The 18,817-nt window shown below is 59.3% G+C and overlaps 1 protein-coding gene and 1 non-coding gene across 2 annotated transcripts; both read right to left on the minus strand.

Moving 5' to 3' along the window:
- Positions 1-3,992: 3,992 nt before the first annotated feature.
- LOC111761655 (small nucleolar RNA SNORD72) lies at positions 3,993-4,072 on the minus strand. Its single transcript, XR_002794950.1, has one exon. It is a non-coding gene; the product is annotated as a small nucleolar RNA SNORD72 (small nucleolar RNA).
- A 2,532-nt stretch (positions 4,073-6,604) lies between these two features.
- ITM2C (integral membrane protein 2C) lies at positions 6,605-18,546 on the minus strand. The gene is made up of 6 exons (XM_058299906.1): positions 18,242-18,546; positions 11,493-11,633; positions 9,807-9,995; positions 8,759-8,869; positions 8,127-8,277; positions 6,605-7,690 (listed from the first exon to the last, which is right to left on the minus strand). Exons 1-6 carry the CDS (start codon positions 18,365-18,367, stop codon positions 7,599-7,601), a joined length of 810 nt encoding a protein of 269 aa, XP_058155889.1. The 5' UTR covers positions 18,368-18,546; the 3' UTR covers positions 6,605-7,598.
- Between the last annotated feature and the right edge of the window lie 271 nt (positions 18,547-18,817).

The following is an 18,817-nucleotide window of genomic DNA, read 5'->3' on the forward strand; positions in this document are numbered from 1 at the left end:
CTGCTGCGCCCAGCCACCAGGTTTGGGGTCATTTGTCACGCAGGAGCAGATAACCAAAACAATCACACAGCCAGGAAGGGGCGGAAATGGGATTTGAACCCAGGTCTGCCAGCCCCCAGGGCCGAGCCACCACCGCTGATGTGTAGGTCCCTTGTCCTCTAACCAAAATTGGGACCCCTCGCCCTGGTGGGGCTGCACAGCCTTCTTTTCCTGCCCATGACACGGGAAGCACCCTGGACCATGGGGGCATTCCTCCTCGCCCCCCCTCCCCTAGTCCCAGCTGCCAGGGTGATGAGGAGGCCTCGGGCTCCACGCTGGAGCAGCCCTGCCTGTGTGTCGGCCAGAACTGGGGTGCCCGCGGGCACCTGTGAGGCCTAAACACTGCACAGACCTATATGAGGTTGTCTCACCACCCTCCTCCCCCAGTCTAAATAAAGAAATCAGAGAGGCAAGCTGGACAGCCAGAGATTGGTGGGGTCACCCAGGAGGGCCCTGGACCCATCCCCATCACCTCAGGTTTGAACCCCTTGGGGTCTGAGAGGAAAGGAGCATTGTGCCCACTCGAAATACATTACAGGGAAGTGGATGTGGCTCAACTGATAGAGCGTCCGCCTACCATGTAGGAGGTCCAGGGTTCAAACCCAGGGCCTCCTGGCCCGTGTGGTGAGCTGGCCCACGCTCAGCGCTGATGTGTGCAAGGAGTGTCCTGCCACACAGGGGTGTCCCCCGCGTAGGGGAGCCCCATGCACAAGGACTGCGCCCTGCAAGGAGAGCTGCCCCATGTGAAAAGCACAGCCAGCCCAGGAGTGTGCAGCATACAGAGAACTGACCCAGCAAGATGATAGCAACAAAGAGACAGATTCCTGGTGCCACTTGACAAAGAATGCAAGTGGACACAGAAGAACACGCAGTGAATGGACACAGACAGCAGACAACGGAGGGGGTGGATAATGGGAGAAAAAAAAGAATGCATAAACAAGAAAAGGAATTAAAAAAAAAAAGAAATACATTACAAAATAAAGGGGACCCCAAATCAGTGGGGCAACTCTTGCCCATCCCCAACCTCCGGCTTCCCTACCTGAAGACTAATTGGAAAGAATGTTTCCAAGAGAGAATAGTCAGAGTCCACACCGCCCCCTGCCCTGGGAATGGTGAAGCAGGGCTTCCACGAGACCAAAGCAGCCTTGACATGCTTCTCCTACCATGGGGCAGGGATGAGCCTGGGACCTGGGTGTATGACAAGCTCCCCAGGAAGCTAACGGTTTGAGGCTGGGGCTTATTGACAGGACACTGGGTGAGTTGGAGAAACAGGTTGAGCAACTGGGAGGCCAAAAAGGGAATCACAATCCTGTGTCGGCCCAGAACCCCAGAGACAGAGGACACTGCCACCTCCCTGCCCTGCAGGAGCTGGTGTCGCTGCCTGTACCTGCCCCCACTGATGGCTTCACCTTCCTGTGCCCTCAGTTACATGCCTCCAGGCACCTCCTGGGGAGCACGTACCGGATTGGCTGAGCCTGGGTCGCATGCCTGACTCCAGCTGCAAGGGGCTCTGGGAAGCCGGACTCCGCTCTCCTCAGCCCTTGTAGCAGGAGGTGGCTGCTCACTCCTTCCTAGCTCTTTCTGTGGGAAGACCCCAAATACTGGAAGATGATTCAGATGCTGGACCCTGGGGACCTAAAAACCAGTATCTACTAAAAGGGCAAATCTCCACCTGACTGAGCCCAAACTGAAGTCATGACCAAGTTGATCTAGAAATTAAGGTTACATTTTCTATTGCCAGGCTAAATGGGGATTTGAAAAAGTGGTTGTTATAGAATATAGATGATTATAGAAAAAGATGCTTTTTTGCACACCTGTGTCTGTGGCTATGAAATTTACACTTGCCCAGGAGATAATGCTGGAAATGAACAAAATAGATGAAAGCTCCCCAAAGGGTGCTTTTGAACATAGTGGGCACTGGCTCTGTAAGGGTAGGATAAGGATGTCATTAAAGTCATCATCTCTCTCCCTGCCCCCCCCCCCCATTATCCCACTGCCGCCCCCGCCCCCATTCCTTTCTCATGAGCTTGCTTCCCCTGGGCCAGACAGGATGAGTAAGCTGCCCGTGACGGGTTTGTCCCATCGGCTCCTGTCTGTCCTCTGGGCACAGGCGGCTGGAGCAGGCGCGGCATGCAGTAAGGACACCACGGAGGGCAGCAGTGTGGGGGCAGCACTGATTTTCTGGATGGACCTTCCTAAGGCGGCACCCATCTCTGTACCCCCAATCCCTGGAGGCCAAGCCTCCCTCGCGGCTTCAGGGAACTTGGCCCCGGGAGGTCAGCCCCCGGGCCCCGAGGCCGAGGAGAGTGGCCTCCTCTTGCCCGTTGCCTTCCCGCCACCCCCTGCCGGTCCTCCCCAGCCTTCAAAGCTGCTGGCTCCTTCAGCCCCCACCGGGACCCCATGCTGACGCCTGAAGACCACGTGCTGTTGGAGCGGAAAAGACCTTCGGAACAATTTCAGTTCTTTCTCTCCACTCCGTGGAGGAGCAAGCCGGATCCCGGAGCCTGTGCTGTCACCCCATGGCCACACCGCTGCCCTGGCGGCCAGTGGCAGAGTCCAGACCCCCCCTTCTCACCCTGGGGACGCTGCACACACTGCTCCGAGTCGCCTGCCTCGGACGTGCTGTGCCCCCACAAGAGTGCAACTCCTCGCTGGGCAGATGCCTGGTGGTGCCAGAGCCCCAGTGGGGTGACGGTGGGGGCGGCCAGAGGCCATTCCCCCGTTCACCCCCAAAGCATGTATCAGACTCAACTCAGAGGTCCCTGACGCCAGTGGGTGGTGACTCCCTCAGCAGAGGACTGAGAAGAGTTTCCATGGAGACCACCAGGCTCTGGTTTCCACAGCAACAGCTGCACGTGGTTACAGAGCTTCCTATTTATGTTTAACTAAACATTTCGAGCTGCTATTCTTCAAGCCAAACCCGCGCCTAATCCAGGGCTTCCTTGCCGGCATAGGTGAACAGACCTCAACGGCCAGAGGGAAAATGGGTAAACGGGAGGACACATCCTTAGTCCGAAGACTATCCTCATTCCCAGGTGCAGGACATGGACACACACACTTAAATCATAAACAGAATGCATCTTCAGGACATGGAGGGACTGAAAGTCTTACAGCTCCCATTGCCCCCACTCTCCAGAGGTAGCTAGCACTACAAGGCTTGGAGGATCCTTCCAGAAACAGTATATGCACATCTCTACAGATATTTTTTAAAAATTCACATATGGGATATATATATATATATGAAAATCATGTTCTTAAAGCAAATTCATTCCTGTGGGTATAAACCTATTGTAAGTAGAGACTTTTGATTAGATTGCTTCAGTTAAGGCGTGGCCCAGGGTAGGTCTTATCCTTTTACTGGAGTCCTTTATAAACAAGATGAATACAGAGAGAGATAAAGCCAGGAAATCAAGAAGCTGAAAGAAAGGAAACCCAAAAGAGAAGGGAGAGACCAGCAGGTAACACCATGTACCTTGCCATGTGACAGAGGAGTCCAGGATCACAGCCAGCCAGTCTTTGAGAAGAAAGCATTGCCTTGATGATGCCTTGATTTGGACACTTTTATGGCCTCAAATTTGTAAGCTTGTAAGGTAATAAATTACCATTGTTAAAAGTCAACCCATTTTATGGTATCTGTTTTTAGCAACTTAGTGAACTAAAACAACATATATTCTTGCTCTGCCACCTGCTTAACCCTAATTGTATATCCTGGAGAACTTTATACATCAGCACACCTAAATATACCTCATTCTTTGTAATACCAACAAAGTATTGCACTTTTTTTTTTAACCAAGTCCCCAGTTGAGGGCTGTCTGTTCTCAACTTCCTGTTATTACAACAGTAAATATCTTTGTGCATATATTTTTGTCTTCTTGCTTGAGTAGATGCATAGGATAAATTCCTAGCAGTGAGCAAGAGTTTTTTACATGATATTTTAAAAACATATTTTAACAAGTTTATCTCAGGTAAATGCTGAAATCAATATTAAATTCATATGTTCAGACATTTATTTTTACAACATCACTGATATACGTGATTTTTTAAAAACCTGTGAACCTTCTGAAATTGCTTGCAAAAGTTGAAGCATATGTGCATTTTTTAAAAAAAGTGGGACAAGGTCAATAGCTTTCCTGTATTCTCCATTCCCCTCCCACCTTCCACCTCCCCACCCCCCCACCCCCCCCTGCCGAAAAAGAAGTATCAGTGTATTAGATAAAAACAGTCTGCTCTTGTTAACTCAGGCTGGGTTGCCCACCCCATGTCTTTCTAGGTATCCAGTGGCAATCTGTTTGCCTTGTCCAGAGGGTCCTTCAAGTGAATCTCTACTAACGAACTGCACAAACAATAAAGCCATTGTATAGTTCTCCTAAGACAGCTAGCGTGTTTGAAGCGAGACAGGAACTCATCCAAATGAGCTGGTCATATTAACCTACAGGACCTGGAGCCCTTCAGGCATCCCTGAGTCGGTTTGCTTCAGGAGACACAATCCAAATCTATTAAACCTGCTGACAATTAAAAAAAAAAAATCCTAGCAGTGAAATTGCTAGGTCAAAGATACTTCATTTTAAAATTTGAAATTTGAAAATGTGATACCATCAAAATAATTTACTCCTGTTACTGGTATAAGAGGGCTTGTCAATGTTTGAGAAGACTGGGTATTATTAAACTTGGTTTTTGTTTTTATTTCCCACCCCTTCCTCCCCATCGTCTGCTCTCTGTACCCATTCACTGTGTGTTCTTCTGTGTCTACTTGCACTCTTGTTATACAGCACCAGGAAACTGTCGCTTTTTTGGTTGCGTCATCTTGCTGCATCAGCTCTCCGTGTGTGCGGCGCCACTCCCGGGCGGGTTGCACTTTTCTCACGCGGGATGGCTCTCCTTGCAGGGTGCACTCCTTGCACATGGGACACCCCTACATGGGGACACCCCTGCATGGCACGGCACTCCTTGTGCACATCAGGACTGTGCATGGGGCCAGCTCACCACATGGGTCAGGAGACCCTGGGTACCAATCCCTGGATCTCCTATATGGTAGGTGGGCACTCTTATCCGTTGAGCCACAACTGCCTCCCAAAACTTGTTTTAAAACCTCACAAAACCAGTCTCCCCAACTCATTCTACGAGGCTGGTAGAACTTTTACACAAAAGCCAGACAAGAACAGTATGAGAAAGAAAAAGTACAGGCCAGTTGTACTAGTAAACATACATCTAAAACTCATAATAGGACATGGAAAAATGTATCTCCCTGGCTTTGATTTGTATTTTCTCCCTGACCAAACATATTGTTTATCTATTTTTCCTCCTGTATGAGCTGCTACTGGGCTGTTCATTTTTCATAATTCCTAAGAACTTTATATAGTAAGGAAAATAGTTTTTATGTCCCATATTTCAAAAACCTCTCCCTACTTGACACTTATAAACCTTTGACTTTTCCTTTCTGCATATAAATTCTAATTTTTCATAGTCCAAATTGTCCTTGGTAGGTATCATGCTTAACCAGCCTCCATGGTTCTTTTAAATCACCTCTTCAAATACTTTGATGGCTTCCATAAAACCTTTGAGCCTTCCACAATTAACTTTGTTGCAGCGAAGTAGGGTCTGGCTTAATTTTTTGTCCAAATGGCTAGCCAGTTGTCCCAGTTCTTTAAAAAACAACCCACACTTTGTTCAGTGGGTACACTGATTTGAAATGCCACTCTAATCATGAATTAAATGCCCTCTATCCTGTCCCACCCATCACTTCCTCCACGACACCAAACTCCTGAATTATTGTAGTTTTAACTCTGGAGGGTCTGTTCCTTCCTCTTTACAGACTTTCCTGGTTATCCCCCCATCTTCATTTTCCCCAAATAACAGACTTTGTTGAGTTAAAACATAAATCCTGTTGGTAATTTAATTGCAATTGCATTGCCTCTACATTGGCTGCTATAAAGAAAACTGACGTCTTTCCAAGATTGTGTTTGGATCTAAAATCAAGGTGTGCCTTTGCACAAGGCTCGCTCTTTCGCTGCCCTTCACAGGGTACTAAGACGTGCACGCCCCAAAGGCATGGGGCTGTGGTCTCTCCCAGGGCAGGAGATGGCTGCGGGGTCCACCTTCGCCGCCGCTGCAGGCCGCTTTCCCGCCGCTGTCACCCTGCGACTCCCATGCTAAACCTCAGCTCCCATCCACCCCGAAGGGTTATTAATTGCCCAGACGCTGTGGAGAACACGACACCGTCCTTGTGCTTAAGGAGAATGATGTCATCAGCTGTTCAAACGGAACGATGTGGTTCAAGGGCACTTACAGGCAGCACGACCTTGGGCAAGTGGCGTAAGCGCTCTGAGCCCTTTTCTTTCCGCATCTGTCAACTGTGACCCTTACCTGGCCACACAGCAGGGAGGACTGAGGAGGACAGTGAAGGGACACATCTTCATCCTTGGCCAAACCAGGGAACAAGCCCGCCTGTTCAGGGGCCAGTGCCAAGGTCTGCTGGCCTCTGCCGTCCCCCTCTGCCACCCTGCCCCCAGACAACCCGCACCCCTGGCCCACGTCCAGCCCCCCCTCCATCACGCCCGAGTCCAAGTCAGAAGGAAAAGGTTTTTATTGTTCTACAGACACCTCTGAAAAGAGATCTGAGAAAAAATATACAAAGCGTTTAAGAGTGCCACCTCCAGGGAGCACCCGGGCATGCCTGGAGGCGCCCGAGCCCTGCTCTTCAAGGCTGGGGCCGACACGGCTAGCACATCCAACATCGGTAAAACCATGCAAAAGTGAGAAGGAAAAGCAAAGTGTTGCATCCCCGCCAAAGCGGAGGGGCATGACAATTCAGAACAAAGAGGCGGCTGGGTTTAGAAGGACCAAGTGACTCTCCCTCGTCCCCTTTTCAGACAGCCCTGCACCCGGACACAGCAAGGAATTCCACCTGCTTCCCCGAACCCGCGGTTCATTTCTATTTCAGGCTCTGCCGTCAGGGCTGCCGAGGACAGGACCAAGGAGCCCCTCCTCCGCCCCAGGCCCCCGAGGTCCCCCCTGCTGCCCGGCCTTGGCTGTGGGCGTCCCACTTGTGCTCCTGGGGGGCCAGGGCTGGGAGCCCCGGCTCACTTCTTTGGTTCCACTTGGACAGTGATTGTGCTTGACAAACTCTTCCCAGGCTCCAAACTCTGGGTTCCTGCTGGGGGGCTGAAGGCACTGGCAGGAGTCGTGGGAGACTCCAGGACAGCCATCCCGGGACACCTGCTCCCCCATCCTTGGCCCAAGCCCCAGGCACCTGCGCAGGTAATCTCGGACCCCACGCCCTCCCCTGACCCATCCTGCCTCGCATGCCTGGTCTCTGTCCAGTCCTGTGGGCCCCGGGGCCACACAGACCAGACTTAGAGACGGTGGATCCCCGAAACCATCCTGGGGCTCACCCCGCGGTCAGCGGAGGTGGGGCCTCGAGGCCAAGCTGGTACAGGGAGGTGGGGCGGGGCAGGAATGGGGAGACGGACACAGCTACGGAAAGGCCCAAAATACAAGCTAAGCTGGGGGTGTAGGAGGGCCAGAGGGAAGAGGAAGGAGGGGGGGGCCTGGCGGGGAGCTCACGCCACCCCGCAGATGAGCGTCTCCACCACGAAAGTGTTCTCGAAGTGGCGGATGGCGTTGCAGCGCTGGGCCCTGCGCTTGTTGATACCTGGAGAGAACGGAGAAACGGTCAGGGCTCCGAACTGGCTGGGCCCCGCGGACCCCTGGGCTTGGAGCCCGAGCAGGACCCAGGACACAAGGGAGGAGGCCCTGGGAGCAGCCACAGGGATCCCCAGAGTAACGCAGAAGCGGCACGGGGAAAGGAGAGAGCTCAGGCGCTGCCCTTAGGCTGCCCAGCTCTGCCACCTCCCTGCTGCGTGACTTTAGGGGTGTCACATAACCTCTCTGTGCCTCTGTTTCCTTGTCTGCCAAAGGAGAAATGATGACAAGAGTTTCCCCTCTTCAGAAGGGCATAAAAAGTATAGAGCAGCACCGGGCACGCGGGCAGCCTGTGCTGCTGTCGCTCTCCCAACAGCTGCAGGCGGAAGTGCTGAGGAGGGCATGGTCCCGGGGTAGGGGCTGGGTGGGGCGGGCCGGGCACTCACGCCTCCGGGTGGCCCGGCGCCGCAGCCGGTAGGTGTCCTTCCCAGTGCACAGGTGGTAGATGAAGGAGCCGAGCGCCTCCTTGTCGCCGACGCGCTCCGAGACCACCACCTCCTCCTGGATGATGTACGTCTGCAGGAGGTAGGCGCCCCTCTGCAAAGGGAGCGGCCGCAGTGCCGTCGGTGCCCGAGGGCCCCTCGGCACCACCCACCCCCTTCCCCTCCTGGGCAGCCCCTCTTCTCCTCCCAGCTGCTCCTTCCCTGCCACAGGCCTCCCCCAAGGGCCCTTCTGACACCCCCGGGCTCTTCCTATCTGGGGGGGGGCGCTGCGCGCCTGTGAGTCAGGTCTCCCACCCTTGGGAATTGCTCCTGGGGCAGGATGGACCTTCTCCCTGCGCCCGGCACTGCAGGTGCTCATGGCCATGGCCTCGAAGGCTGCGGACGCCCATCACGGGAGCTTCCCGCGGGGGAGGCAGAGCCGTTGGGGAAGGAGGAAAGGACAGGCTTCGGCTCAGGGATGTGGGAGAAGGCGGTTGGAGGGGGGCAGGCAGGGGTGCTGGGCCCCCCACCGAGACCGCCACCAGAATCGTCCCTGGCGGGGGCCCAGCCTCCACATCCCGCGCCGCCCCGTTCACCTTCACGTTCATGAGGAGCTCCCAGAAGTTGCGGGGGGGCAGCACGATGGTGGTGTTGAGCTCGATGACGTAGCACTTGTCCAGGGAGATGTCGTGGTAGGCGGTCAGGCCCTGGGCGGGGAGGGGCGCTCAGCCTCGGGCGCAGGCTCTGCCCGCGAGGCCCCCAGCCCACCGCACCATCCCCGGGGGCTGGGTCCTCCGGGGGGCCATGCGCCCCAAATCCCTGAGCGGCCGGGCCAAGGCGCCGTTGGCCTGCTCCTCCTGGCCTCTGCCGTGGGAGGTGCCAGTGGATAGGAAAAAAGGGGGCCCTTCTCACAGGTCTGCACAGTGGGGATTCGGGGAGGCTGAGCAGCCCCGATGGTGGATTCCAGCAGGCCTGGGAGGCCCCGCCAGCCCCACACACCTCAGCGAGGGAGGCCCCAGACCGTCTGCGGGTTTTTGCAAAAACACCCAGGACGCACAGAGAAAGCTCAGGACTGAAAAAGCCCCAAGAAGCTTTGGAAAGCAAGTGCTGGGGACAGAGAGCTGTGGAGCCGGCATTCTGCTGGCCTCAGACCCCGTTGCTGTCTAGAGAAGTGGCAAGGGTGGGACACGAGGGAACCTTCCAGAGTGCTAGCCATGATCCAGATCTTGGCCCGGGTGGCAGATATGCACATGTGCACCCGCGTAGACACCTACTGAGCTGTACGCTGCAGACCTGTGCACTTGACAGCGTGTGGGCTACATATCAATAGAGTGCACCAACAAAAGCGAGGGACGCTGGCACCAGCGCCCGCAGCTCCCGGTGGGCAAGGGGAAAATCAACCATGGCTGATTCACATTCAAGGAAACTGTTACTCATAAAAACGATGTCTTTAAACCCCTGATAAACCTTGGCCTTAACCACCCACCGCACGGTTTGTATTAGGCAGTTTCTGCGCAGAAGATGGACAAGCGGCCGTGCGCGTGCTCCTTCCACCCGGGGACGCCCGGCTCAGGACTCGGATGCCTGCCCAGGGCTCTGTCCCTGCCAGCCGGGTCCGGCCTGCCGCCCCGAGACTGGCCTCACCCGCTGGAAGTCATGGATGATGTCCGCGGGGTCCCCGCTGCCAAACTGGGGCATGGGGACGTTGATGCGCTCGTAGTTCTCCTCGAGGTAGATCTTCACGTCCTCCTCCAGCTCCATGCGGGTGCGGGCCTGGGAGGACAGCGAGTCCTCGTAGAGGACGCCGCAGTGGAAGAAGTTGTCTCGGGCCAGCTGAGAAGGGAGCAAGAGAGAGCGGCCCGTCACCCCATGCGCGTGGCATGGCACGGCCATCACCCAGTCTCGTGCCCCGGAGACCGGGGACAGCAGGAAGGGTGGGAACAGATGGGGAAATGGAGAAACTGGGGGGGAAAGGGGGGTGTTGGGGGCAGAGCCAGAGCTGCCGGGAGGGAGACGCACGGGCCTGGGGCGCAGGGAGGCCGTCAGGCAGCTGTGGGGGCCGTGGCCAAGGGAGCGGCCGGCAGCCTGGCCTGCCCTGACTTCTCAGGGCTCCAGTCACCTGGGGGCTGGCGGCTGCCATCAGCAAGATCCCCCTTGCTCTTTTTTTTTAGTGTAAGCTCTCCAGGGAGGATGGAGCGCTGTGCGCCCCGTGCAGATCTTGAGGGCTGCAAGGGGGCCCGGTGAGGCCCAGAGCCAGGACTGGGCTTGCCGGGGCTGCCAGGGCCTGGCAGCCTGGCACCCTGCACAGGGGCACAGACGGAGGACCGGCGCTGGGAGCGCAGGACACCAGAAGGTGCCCGCGCAGGTCCCGGGCTGAGCACAAGGCCCTGGAGAAGCCGCCCCGCAAGAGGGGCAGTCGGCAGGCGCGTGGGAGCCGGGGCTTCAAGGAGAAAGCCTTGCAGGACGCAAACTCTCCGGTAATTTCCATGGTGGAGAAACTGGGTGACAACCAAGTTCAAGCCTCAACCAAGTTGAGGGTAGGGGAAGGCCACCTGGGTATAAATGACTGGACAGTCCCAGCCTTTTTGTCACCCTGAAGCTCCCAATTTTCACCACCACTGAGGAAAGCCCGCCGAGCTGTTTACCCCTTTAGGCTAATTTAACTACTTCAGACCCGAGAAGATGGCAGCCCCCCTGCCCAGGACTGGGGGGTGGGGGTGGGACACGTTCTCCCACCTCTAGCTCTTGCCCAGGGCCAGCCCCCCACATCCACCCTTCTGCTCCTGGCAGGGGGCAGTGGTAGAGCTTTCTAGGAATCCCCCTGCACCTTTCCTGTGTGGCATCACCTGCCTGCACAGACTCTGGGCTCTGGACCATCCCTGTCGTAGGGGCGCTGGACCTGTTTCCGGGGCAGGTGTCCCAGCGTGACGCTGTGGGACAAGGCTGTGACCACACAGACCCCGTTCCCGCCCTGCTCCTCCACCACCGCCTGTGGGTCCCCAGGAAAGCACCCTTTAAGTCCCAGCCGTATCTGCAGAAGCGGGTCCAGATGCTCTCCGGCATTTTAAGAGCCAGGGTTCAGGGGCTGCTCACCCTGTGCCCCAAACCCGAACTCTCCCCTGGACCAAAGCCAGGCTCTGCAGGAGGGGGGCAGGGGGCTGGCCCCTTGGGCTTGGGCTGGGCGCCGGCTCCCACTCAAGGGGCAGGGCGGGCTGTCCTGCCACCCCCCCTGCCTTACAAGCCCCAACCTTGGGGTTTAGCGGGGATGGGAGGAGCTCCTCTCGCTCCTCCCATCCCCGCTAAACCCCAAGGCCCCACCCGCGCCCTCACCTGGGCCAGGAAGAAGTATCTGTAGATGTAGACGGAGGCGAAGACCAGGCCCATGAGCAGCACCACCGTGCCCATCGACAGGTAGCACACCCCGCCCACGGAGGCCCCCTTCCTGGAGCGGGGGTGCGGGGGCCGCTCCTCCTGTGGATACAGCGCGAGGTCAGGCAGGGACCAGGAGGGCACCCTGGACCCCCCAGAAGCCTCCCACCCCTTTTCCTGAACGAGGCCACATCCAGAGGGCCAGGACAGCACCCAGGAGGCAGAGCATCATCTACAAGAAAAGGGAAATCTGGCCAGGGACACCCGGCCTCCTCCCACCTGCAGGGAAACCGAGGCACACCCCGAAACCAGGTAAAATGACCCGCCGGGACAAGGCAGATGCATTTTCAATCACCTGTGCTATTAGTCCCCTTCGTGATACCAGCTTGTCCCAAGGGACGCAATATATTCTTTCAAACATAAAAGGGGAGAAAGTACCTACACAGCCTTGGTGACCTTGCACCAGACCCAGGGATTGCCAGGGCCTGGATGTATTGGGCAGGCTTGGGAGCCACTGCCCTGGGCAACAGGGAGCCAAAGAAGGCTTTGGAGCTGGGGCGTGACCAGATCCATTAAGGCTGAACTAGATGAACTAGATGGGGGTGGTGGGAGAGGGGAGACCCGTGTGGAGGCTGCTGGACTCTGCCAAGAAGGCCGGAGCAGGGAGAGCCCACTGACTGACTGGGACAGGGGCTCCACAGACGCCAGAGGGCCCAAGAGCCACCTGGGCGAGCTCAGCCAGCTGGCACCGCTCTGGCACCCGCACCAGTCCCGGCGGGTTGCCCTCCAGCAGGCTGAGGGAAGTGGAGTCTACCGGGTGAAGCTGGAAGCTGGCAGCAGCCAGGGGCTCCCGCTAGGAGTGAAACATGGCTGTGGTGGCAACGGCCACCGTCAGGGAAGCCAGGACAGAGGGGCCTGGAAAACATCCTGCCATCTGGAGCCAGGACACGTGGGCTCAGGATGGCACCTACGAAGGCTGCCAAGGAAAAGCAAGCCAAGCCGACCTGGCTCCAGGCCTGGTGGATGGAAGGTGTATGAGCGTGGGACCCGGTTCGGCTGCCTTCACTCAGGAGCACTGGACTGAGAGTCCAGCGACTCAGGCTCGTAAGCAGCCAGTTAACCATCATCGCTCAGCTTTGTGCCTGCGTGTCCTCCTTACCACCCCACCCTAACCCAGGCCCTCGTCCACCCTCAGAGGTGGCTGCGAGAGCCTCTACCTGTCCATGTCCACCATTCAGTCCGTCCTCACGGGGCTGAAGGTGCTCAAATACAAGGGTGAGGTCAAAAGTCAGTCCCCAAGAAGCAGCCTCCGGGACCTCAAGGAACTGAGAGCAGAGGGGCTTCCAGCCCGGGAGCCTGGAGTTTCTTACAATGGCTCTGCCACGGACTCTCTGCTTGGCCTCTCTGGGCCTCAGTTTCCCCATCTGCAAAATGAGCAGGTCAGACTCAATTATCTGGCAGGCCCTCTCCAGTCAGGTGTTCTTGAAGTGTGTGACGCTTCCTTTCTCCCTTCACCTTGGGGTGGCGGTGACAGAAGGCTGGAAGCAGTTCAGGGGGTTGCCCGAAACAGGCTCTTACTCTTAAGGTGGGACAGGGGCGCGGGGTCTGCGCATTCCTCAAGACCCACCTGTTGCCTCCTGCCAAGAGCGGGCTCGGGGCCGAGGGGGTCTGGGCCCCAGGAGCCGAGGTGAGCCCGTCACAGCCCAGGAAAAGGACAGAACACGGCTGGCACGGCAGGGCCTCCCCTCACCGGGCACCTCCGCGGCCCAGGCTGCCGTCGCCGTGCCCCAGGATGGAGAAGCGGACACCAAAGCCCAGCCTGCCCCCCATGCAGCTGCCCCGGCCGGAGCGGGAGGTTAAAACCCACTGTCCTCACTGGCTGAGCCCACCTGCAGGTCAGGGCCCCTCCCTCACGCAGACCCCCAGCCCCCGCAGCTCCTCAGCACCCTGGGGGGCCGGGCCTGGGATCCCCCGTGGGGAGCACTTCCTGTAAAATGTGCACCCGCTCCAGCCCCTGGGTTTACTGGGATTAGAGACAAAGGCCCCGGAGCCCTTGTGAAGCCAAGTGCCAGTTCAAAAAGGCCGAGCCTCGTGGGGGAACTTCGCTCTTCAGGGCGGCCCTGTGGACACTGGGGCTGCGCCTGGCCACACCTTCTTGCTCTGTGTTCTAGAACACGAGAGAAGCCAGCTGGAGAGAGCTGTTTAAAGGGGAATGGGGAGGGCCTGCCCCACAGATAAGCCAGGACCAGGTGCACCCTCCTGGCTTCAGAGCCCTGGGCTGGGCTGCCCTGGCTGCGTCAGCTGTTGGGGGCGAGGGGCTTGCAGGGGATGCTTGGGACAGAAGGTCACTGAGCTCAGGGAGGAGGAGGTGGCACTTGAGCTGACCCCGGCTGAATGAGGGGAGGCCAGGTGGAGCCGGGTGGGCCAGGGGGGCTGAGAAGGGCAGAGGAGCCCCCAGTCAGGAAACCTGAGGTTCCCCCTGTGTGAGAAGTGGCTGAGGCCCCTATCCCTGCCGACGTCCGCCCCATCACAGGGCGAGCAGCAGGCTGAAGTAACGCCAGCCCCAGAGGCCGCTGGGAGGAAGATGAGGGACTGGTGGATGTCCTTGCTTCCAGAAAAAAGGCACTTCTGACTTAACGCCCCGAACAGAGGGGCTAGCCTTCGACTACTGCACGGTCAAACCCAGGGCTCCAATCCCCCAGCACCTCGGAGTCTGCTGTCAGTGTGGGCCCCAACCCCGGCCCCTGGGTCCTCGAGACCCCTGGGGTGGTACCCCAGGAGGCCCACCTGGGGCCTCCCCAGCTGGGAGCCCGCCCTGCTGGAAGGCCAGGAAACCGCGCTCCCCGTGCAGCGGCTACTGCCAGGCATTTCGGGGTTTCCATTCAGAAAAGGGAAAACATCGCTTTCTGTTTCCAAGGCAACTCAGTCCTCTAAGCGAGCGCCTGGTGCCACGCTGGGGTGGGCACGTGACCACGACGTCCCGGGCCGCGGGCCACCCGCTTTGCTGAGGGCTGCCGTGGCGCTCATTAGACGACTGTGCAAAACCAGGGCGGGGGGAAGGCGCCAGCGTGGGCCTTCAGCTCAGCAGACCCCAGGGCTCGCCCCTCGGTAACGCATCCAAGCCAACTGCCAGTGGGTTCAGCTCCGAAGGGGGCTGGCAAGTGCTCCCGGAAGGCCGGGCGGGGGTGGCATCTTGCTCTCCAGGCTCCAGATCACAGAGGGGTTGGGCACGAATGTGAGTGTGTATTGTGTGAGATGCACCTGCTTGGTGGACAAGCCGGTTTTCTCTCCAGATCTCTTGGGAGGGACGTGAAGCCAAGTTGCCCACTGGAAAAGCTCTCCTGGGGGAGAACTGGAGGAACTGGAGGGACTGGGGGGAGCGTGGGGAGAGCCGGGCTACGTGGCTGCGGTTTTACCCTTTTTTCCTCTTTCTCTCACTAAGAGAAACTCATCCTGGCTGGCTGCTAGCCTGGAAACCTGCAAGGCCGGCTGGCAGGAGGGGAACTGGAAAGGGGGAGCAGAAAGCACCCGTGGTGCCTGACAAATGCCAAAGCCCCGGGGCAGCCCTCGGCACTCCTGAAACCCCCACCCCTCTGCACAAGTGCCCCCAGCCCAGTGCCCTGGGCGAGTGGGTAAGCGGCCAGGGGCTAGGTCTCCTCAGCCAGCCCTGAGGCCCGGCTTGCTCAGGTCAGGACACAATGGAAAGTGAAACCTGATCCGCAGGTATGTGGGCTGGGGGTGGGGGTGGGGCAGCACAGGGGCGCTTAATCAAAGGCAAAAGCCGGGGAGAAAATTACAGAGTGGAGAAAATGACCAGATTTAACATGTTTCTCTCTTGCAGCCCCCAGTCCGGGCACACCTGCATGTGCCACACCTGCCCATTGGTGTGTATGTGCATAAACAGGCAGATCGTGGGTAGAAAGGGGCGCCAGGCTGAGAGGGCCAGGGCTGGCCTCCGACCCGGAGAGCGAGCCCACCGGCTGCTACGAGGGGAGCCGTCAGGGGGCCTCCCGTCTGGCTCACTCTGCAGGCTGGCTTCACGCCCACCCCCGCCGGCATCTCAGCATCTCAGAGTCAGAACACCATGTCACCACGTGTGTGTGTGTGGGGGGCAGCTGGAGCCCCAGCTGGGCCCCCACCCCCATCCCTTCCCCCTGTCCTTCTAGCCTCAGGTCTGGGGACAAAATCCTTCTTGTGATTTGGAGTTTTGCTCAGAAGCAGGGGGATCCCCCACAGTGAGGCTGCTGCCTGCCCCCCCGGGGTTTTCTCACAGGTTGGCATTTTATCATAACAGCTGGAGAGGGGCTCGCTGCCAAAAGGCATTTGCAAACAGGACCTTGGATCCAGTTCAGACACCAAGGAGTTCTCTCTGGCTGTCCCCTGCTAGCAAAGACCACCTCATAAGCTCCCCTCTGCATCCCCATCAGGTTGGAACCATGGCTACACCCCTGCCTTGGTGAAAAGCTCGGGGGGGGGGGGGCCTGCCCTGCCTGTGCCCAGCCTCACCTCCTGGTCTGCCATGTCTCAGGGTGCCCCAATAAAGGCCGATGCTCCATCCCGAGCCACATCTGTGGACGGGGCGCAGCTTGTGCTCCCTTGGCCAGGAGAGGCTCACAGAGGTCAATCGCCTCCCAAGGCTCCAAACCCTGCAGGTGGACGGCAGAGCCAACAGGCACCGTGCAAAGGTCGCTCTGCGCCGTCTCGGGGCCTTGGCAGCGTGAGAGCTCCGTCAAAGTGTGCGGATGGGCAGTTCTGTCCTACAGGGGCTGGGGGCTTAATTCCTCCTCAGGAGCCCCAGGCCAGTTAGCGAGACCCTTGCTTTGGGCCCGCGGGAGGAGGCACACGGCAGGCTCAAGGCCATTACCCACAGCGCAGGAAGATGTTGATATTTCCATTTCACACTGGGCGAGGGGGAAAGATGACCTGACCAACGTCAGAGCCTGATTATGGCCGCACAGGCTGCTGCGGGGACAGTGTGCCCCCTGCAGAATTCCGGGCTGGCCCTTCTGAAGGTGTTTGAGTGACAGTATCCCACTGTCTGGGCCCCTCAGCACTCCCGCTGCCGCCCACCAAATCCTACTGCTCTTCCCACATCAGGGACCAGGTCCCACACCGCAGCTGGGGGTCCTGCCCTGGGAGAAGCACTTAGGAGAAGGAGCAAAGGCTCGCTCTCTCTCCTGGCCCCCACTTCCAGCTTCCTGTCCCCAGTGAGGGGAGGGGGAAGAGGCTGGTTCCCATCTGCAAGGAAACGGTGTGTGTGGGGGGAGGCTTAAAGATCCCTTTGCCAACCGCTAAAGCTGCAGACACCTTCTTCAGTGTGGAGCGCCCCTCTCCCCATCCAGGCATCAAATGAAGATGGAGTGGCTCTGGGTGTGCGTGTAGAGCCCCCCAGCCGGGTTTGGGTGGTGGGTCAAGTCTTGTAAGCTGGGGCCCCGTGGGCGGCTGCAGTGACCCCAAAAGTTGCAGGCGAGCTCGGCGTGAGGATCCGCGGGTTCTGCAGGCAGGGTCTTTGCGCAGGCGGGACCCCTCCCTGCTCCAGCTGCCATCTCCGAGGACCTTCTCCAGGCCCGGACTCTCCTCGGCAGCCCCCGTAAGGCCCCGGGCAAGGCTGAATCTGAGTCACAAAACTGGGGGAAGGGACAAGACGCCGAGGAAGTCTCTGGGGGCGCGAGTGGGACTTTCCAAGTCCTGCCTCGAAGCAGCGGGGGAGCGAGGGCTTGGCGCGCCCCTGAGACTGCGGGGGGCAGGAGGGCAGCGGCCGCGAAGGCAGCTTTGAGGCCCCACTCGGAGGCTTGGCGGTCCCCGGGCCCCCAGCCACGCGCCCCGCTCCCGTCAGGCCCCCCCCCCCCCCCCCCCCCCCGCAGACAAAGTCCACGCAGCTCAGTTTCCCACCACTGAGCGGCCTTCCCTACCCCCGGCCCGAGCGACGCGGGGCGCAGCCGAGGGCGGGCGCACGGAGGCCGCTCCCCAACAGAGCCGGCCGAGGGAGCCCCCCCCGGAATGCAAGAGGGCACTGGGGCAGTGGGGGAGCGGGGCGCGGGGGGGGGGGGGGCGAGGGAGGAGCGGGAGCAGAGGGCGCAGGGAGGCCCAGCCGCCAGGACCCACCTGGCTGATCTAGGGGCTGGGGTGGCATGTGGGCGCCCAGCCTCGGAGCCCCGACTCCGGGACGCGCCGCCGGGCTCGGGCTGCTTTATTTCCATCTCCTCAATTTCAGGTCCGCCAATTCCGGTGTGGTCGGGGAGCATATCCCCCGCCCCGCTGTCCCCCCCTCCCCCTCATACTGGGATGAAACCAATGGCACTTCCCCCTTCCTGGGCATCCAACCCTCTTCCCATTCCCCACCTGGGGACGCGACCCGCCCCCCCTCGATTGGAACCAGGCACCTGCCCCCCACCAACATTCCTCGAACTTCCTCGGGTCAGCCCCCTCCTTCCATTTTGGGGGGCGGACGCCCAGGGCCTCCCGCACTCTTGGAAAAGACCTTGAGCGCTTTCCCACCTGGGGCCTCGGCTGGGACCCCCTCCCGCTCTTCCGACTTCAGCTTCGGGGGCCGCTTTCGGACAGGACCCCAGTCCAGCCCGCTCCCCGGCCCCACTTTGGTTCGGACGACCCCTTGAAGACCCCCACCCCCGCCCCGCTCTCGACTCCGGGGCCCCGCTGCGCCTCGAGGAGCCCCCAGGGCCAGCCGGGCGCTCCCCGGCCCCTCTCACCCGAGCGGGCGTCAGCAGCATCTCCGCGGCCGCGGCGGGCGCGGGGGCCGGGGCCGAGGCCGGCGCCTTGTCGGCCTTGTCGCCCTTGATGCCGGCCACGGCGGGCTGGAAGCTGATCTTCACCATGGCTGCGCCGGGCCGCGCGTCCGCGCCGCAGCCTCGGCCGGTGCCGCCTCTTCTAGCTGTGCAGCCGGGACTGTGGAACCGCCGCCGCCGCTCCGCGCGCCGCCGGCACCGGAAGTTTGGATACAGTTGGTGTCCCTTTTCCAGCCCTACCCCCAGCCCTCCCCGCCCCCCGCCCGAGAGTCCCCGCGCCCGCCGCGCCTGCGCCCCTTTCCCGCCTGCGGGGGTGTTCGCAGTGACCCCTGCCGGGCGCGCAGCTCCGGACTCGGGGAGGGCTGAGGTCCCCTCAATCACTCACTCACTCACTCACTCACTCACTCTTCCATCCATCCAATCCATCCATCCATCCAATCCATCCATCCATCCATCCATCCATCCATCCATCCATCCATCCATCCATCCATCCTCAGCCCTGTTCCCTGCCATGTATCTTCTCCCTCCCTCCCACAGTCA

Source organism: Dasypus novemcinctus, chromosome 7, assembly GCF_030445035.2.
Source record: "Dasypus novemcinctus isolate mDasNov1 chromosome 7, mDasNov1.1.hap2, whole genome shotgun sequence".
NCBI classification, from domain to species: Eukaryota; Metazoa; Chordata; class Mammalia; order Cingulata; family Dasypodidae; genus Dasypus; species Dasypus novemcinctus.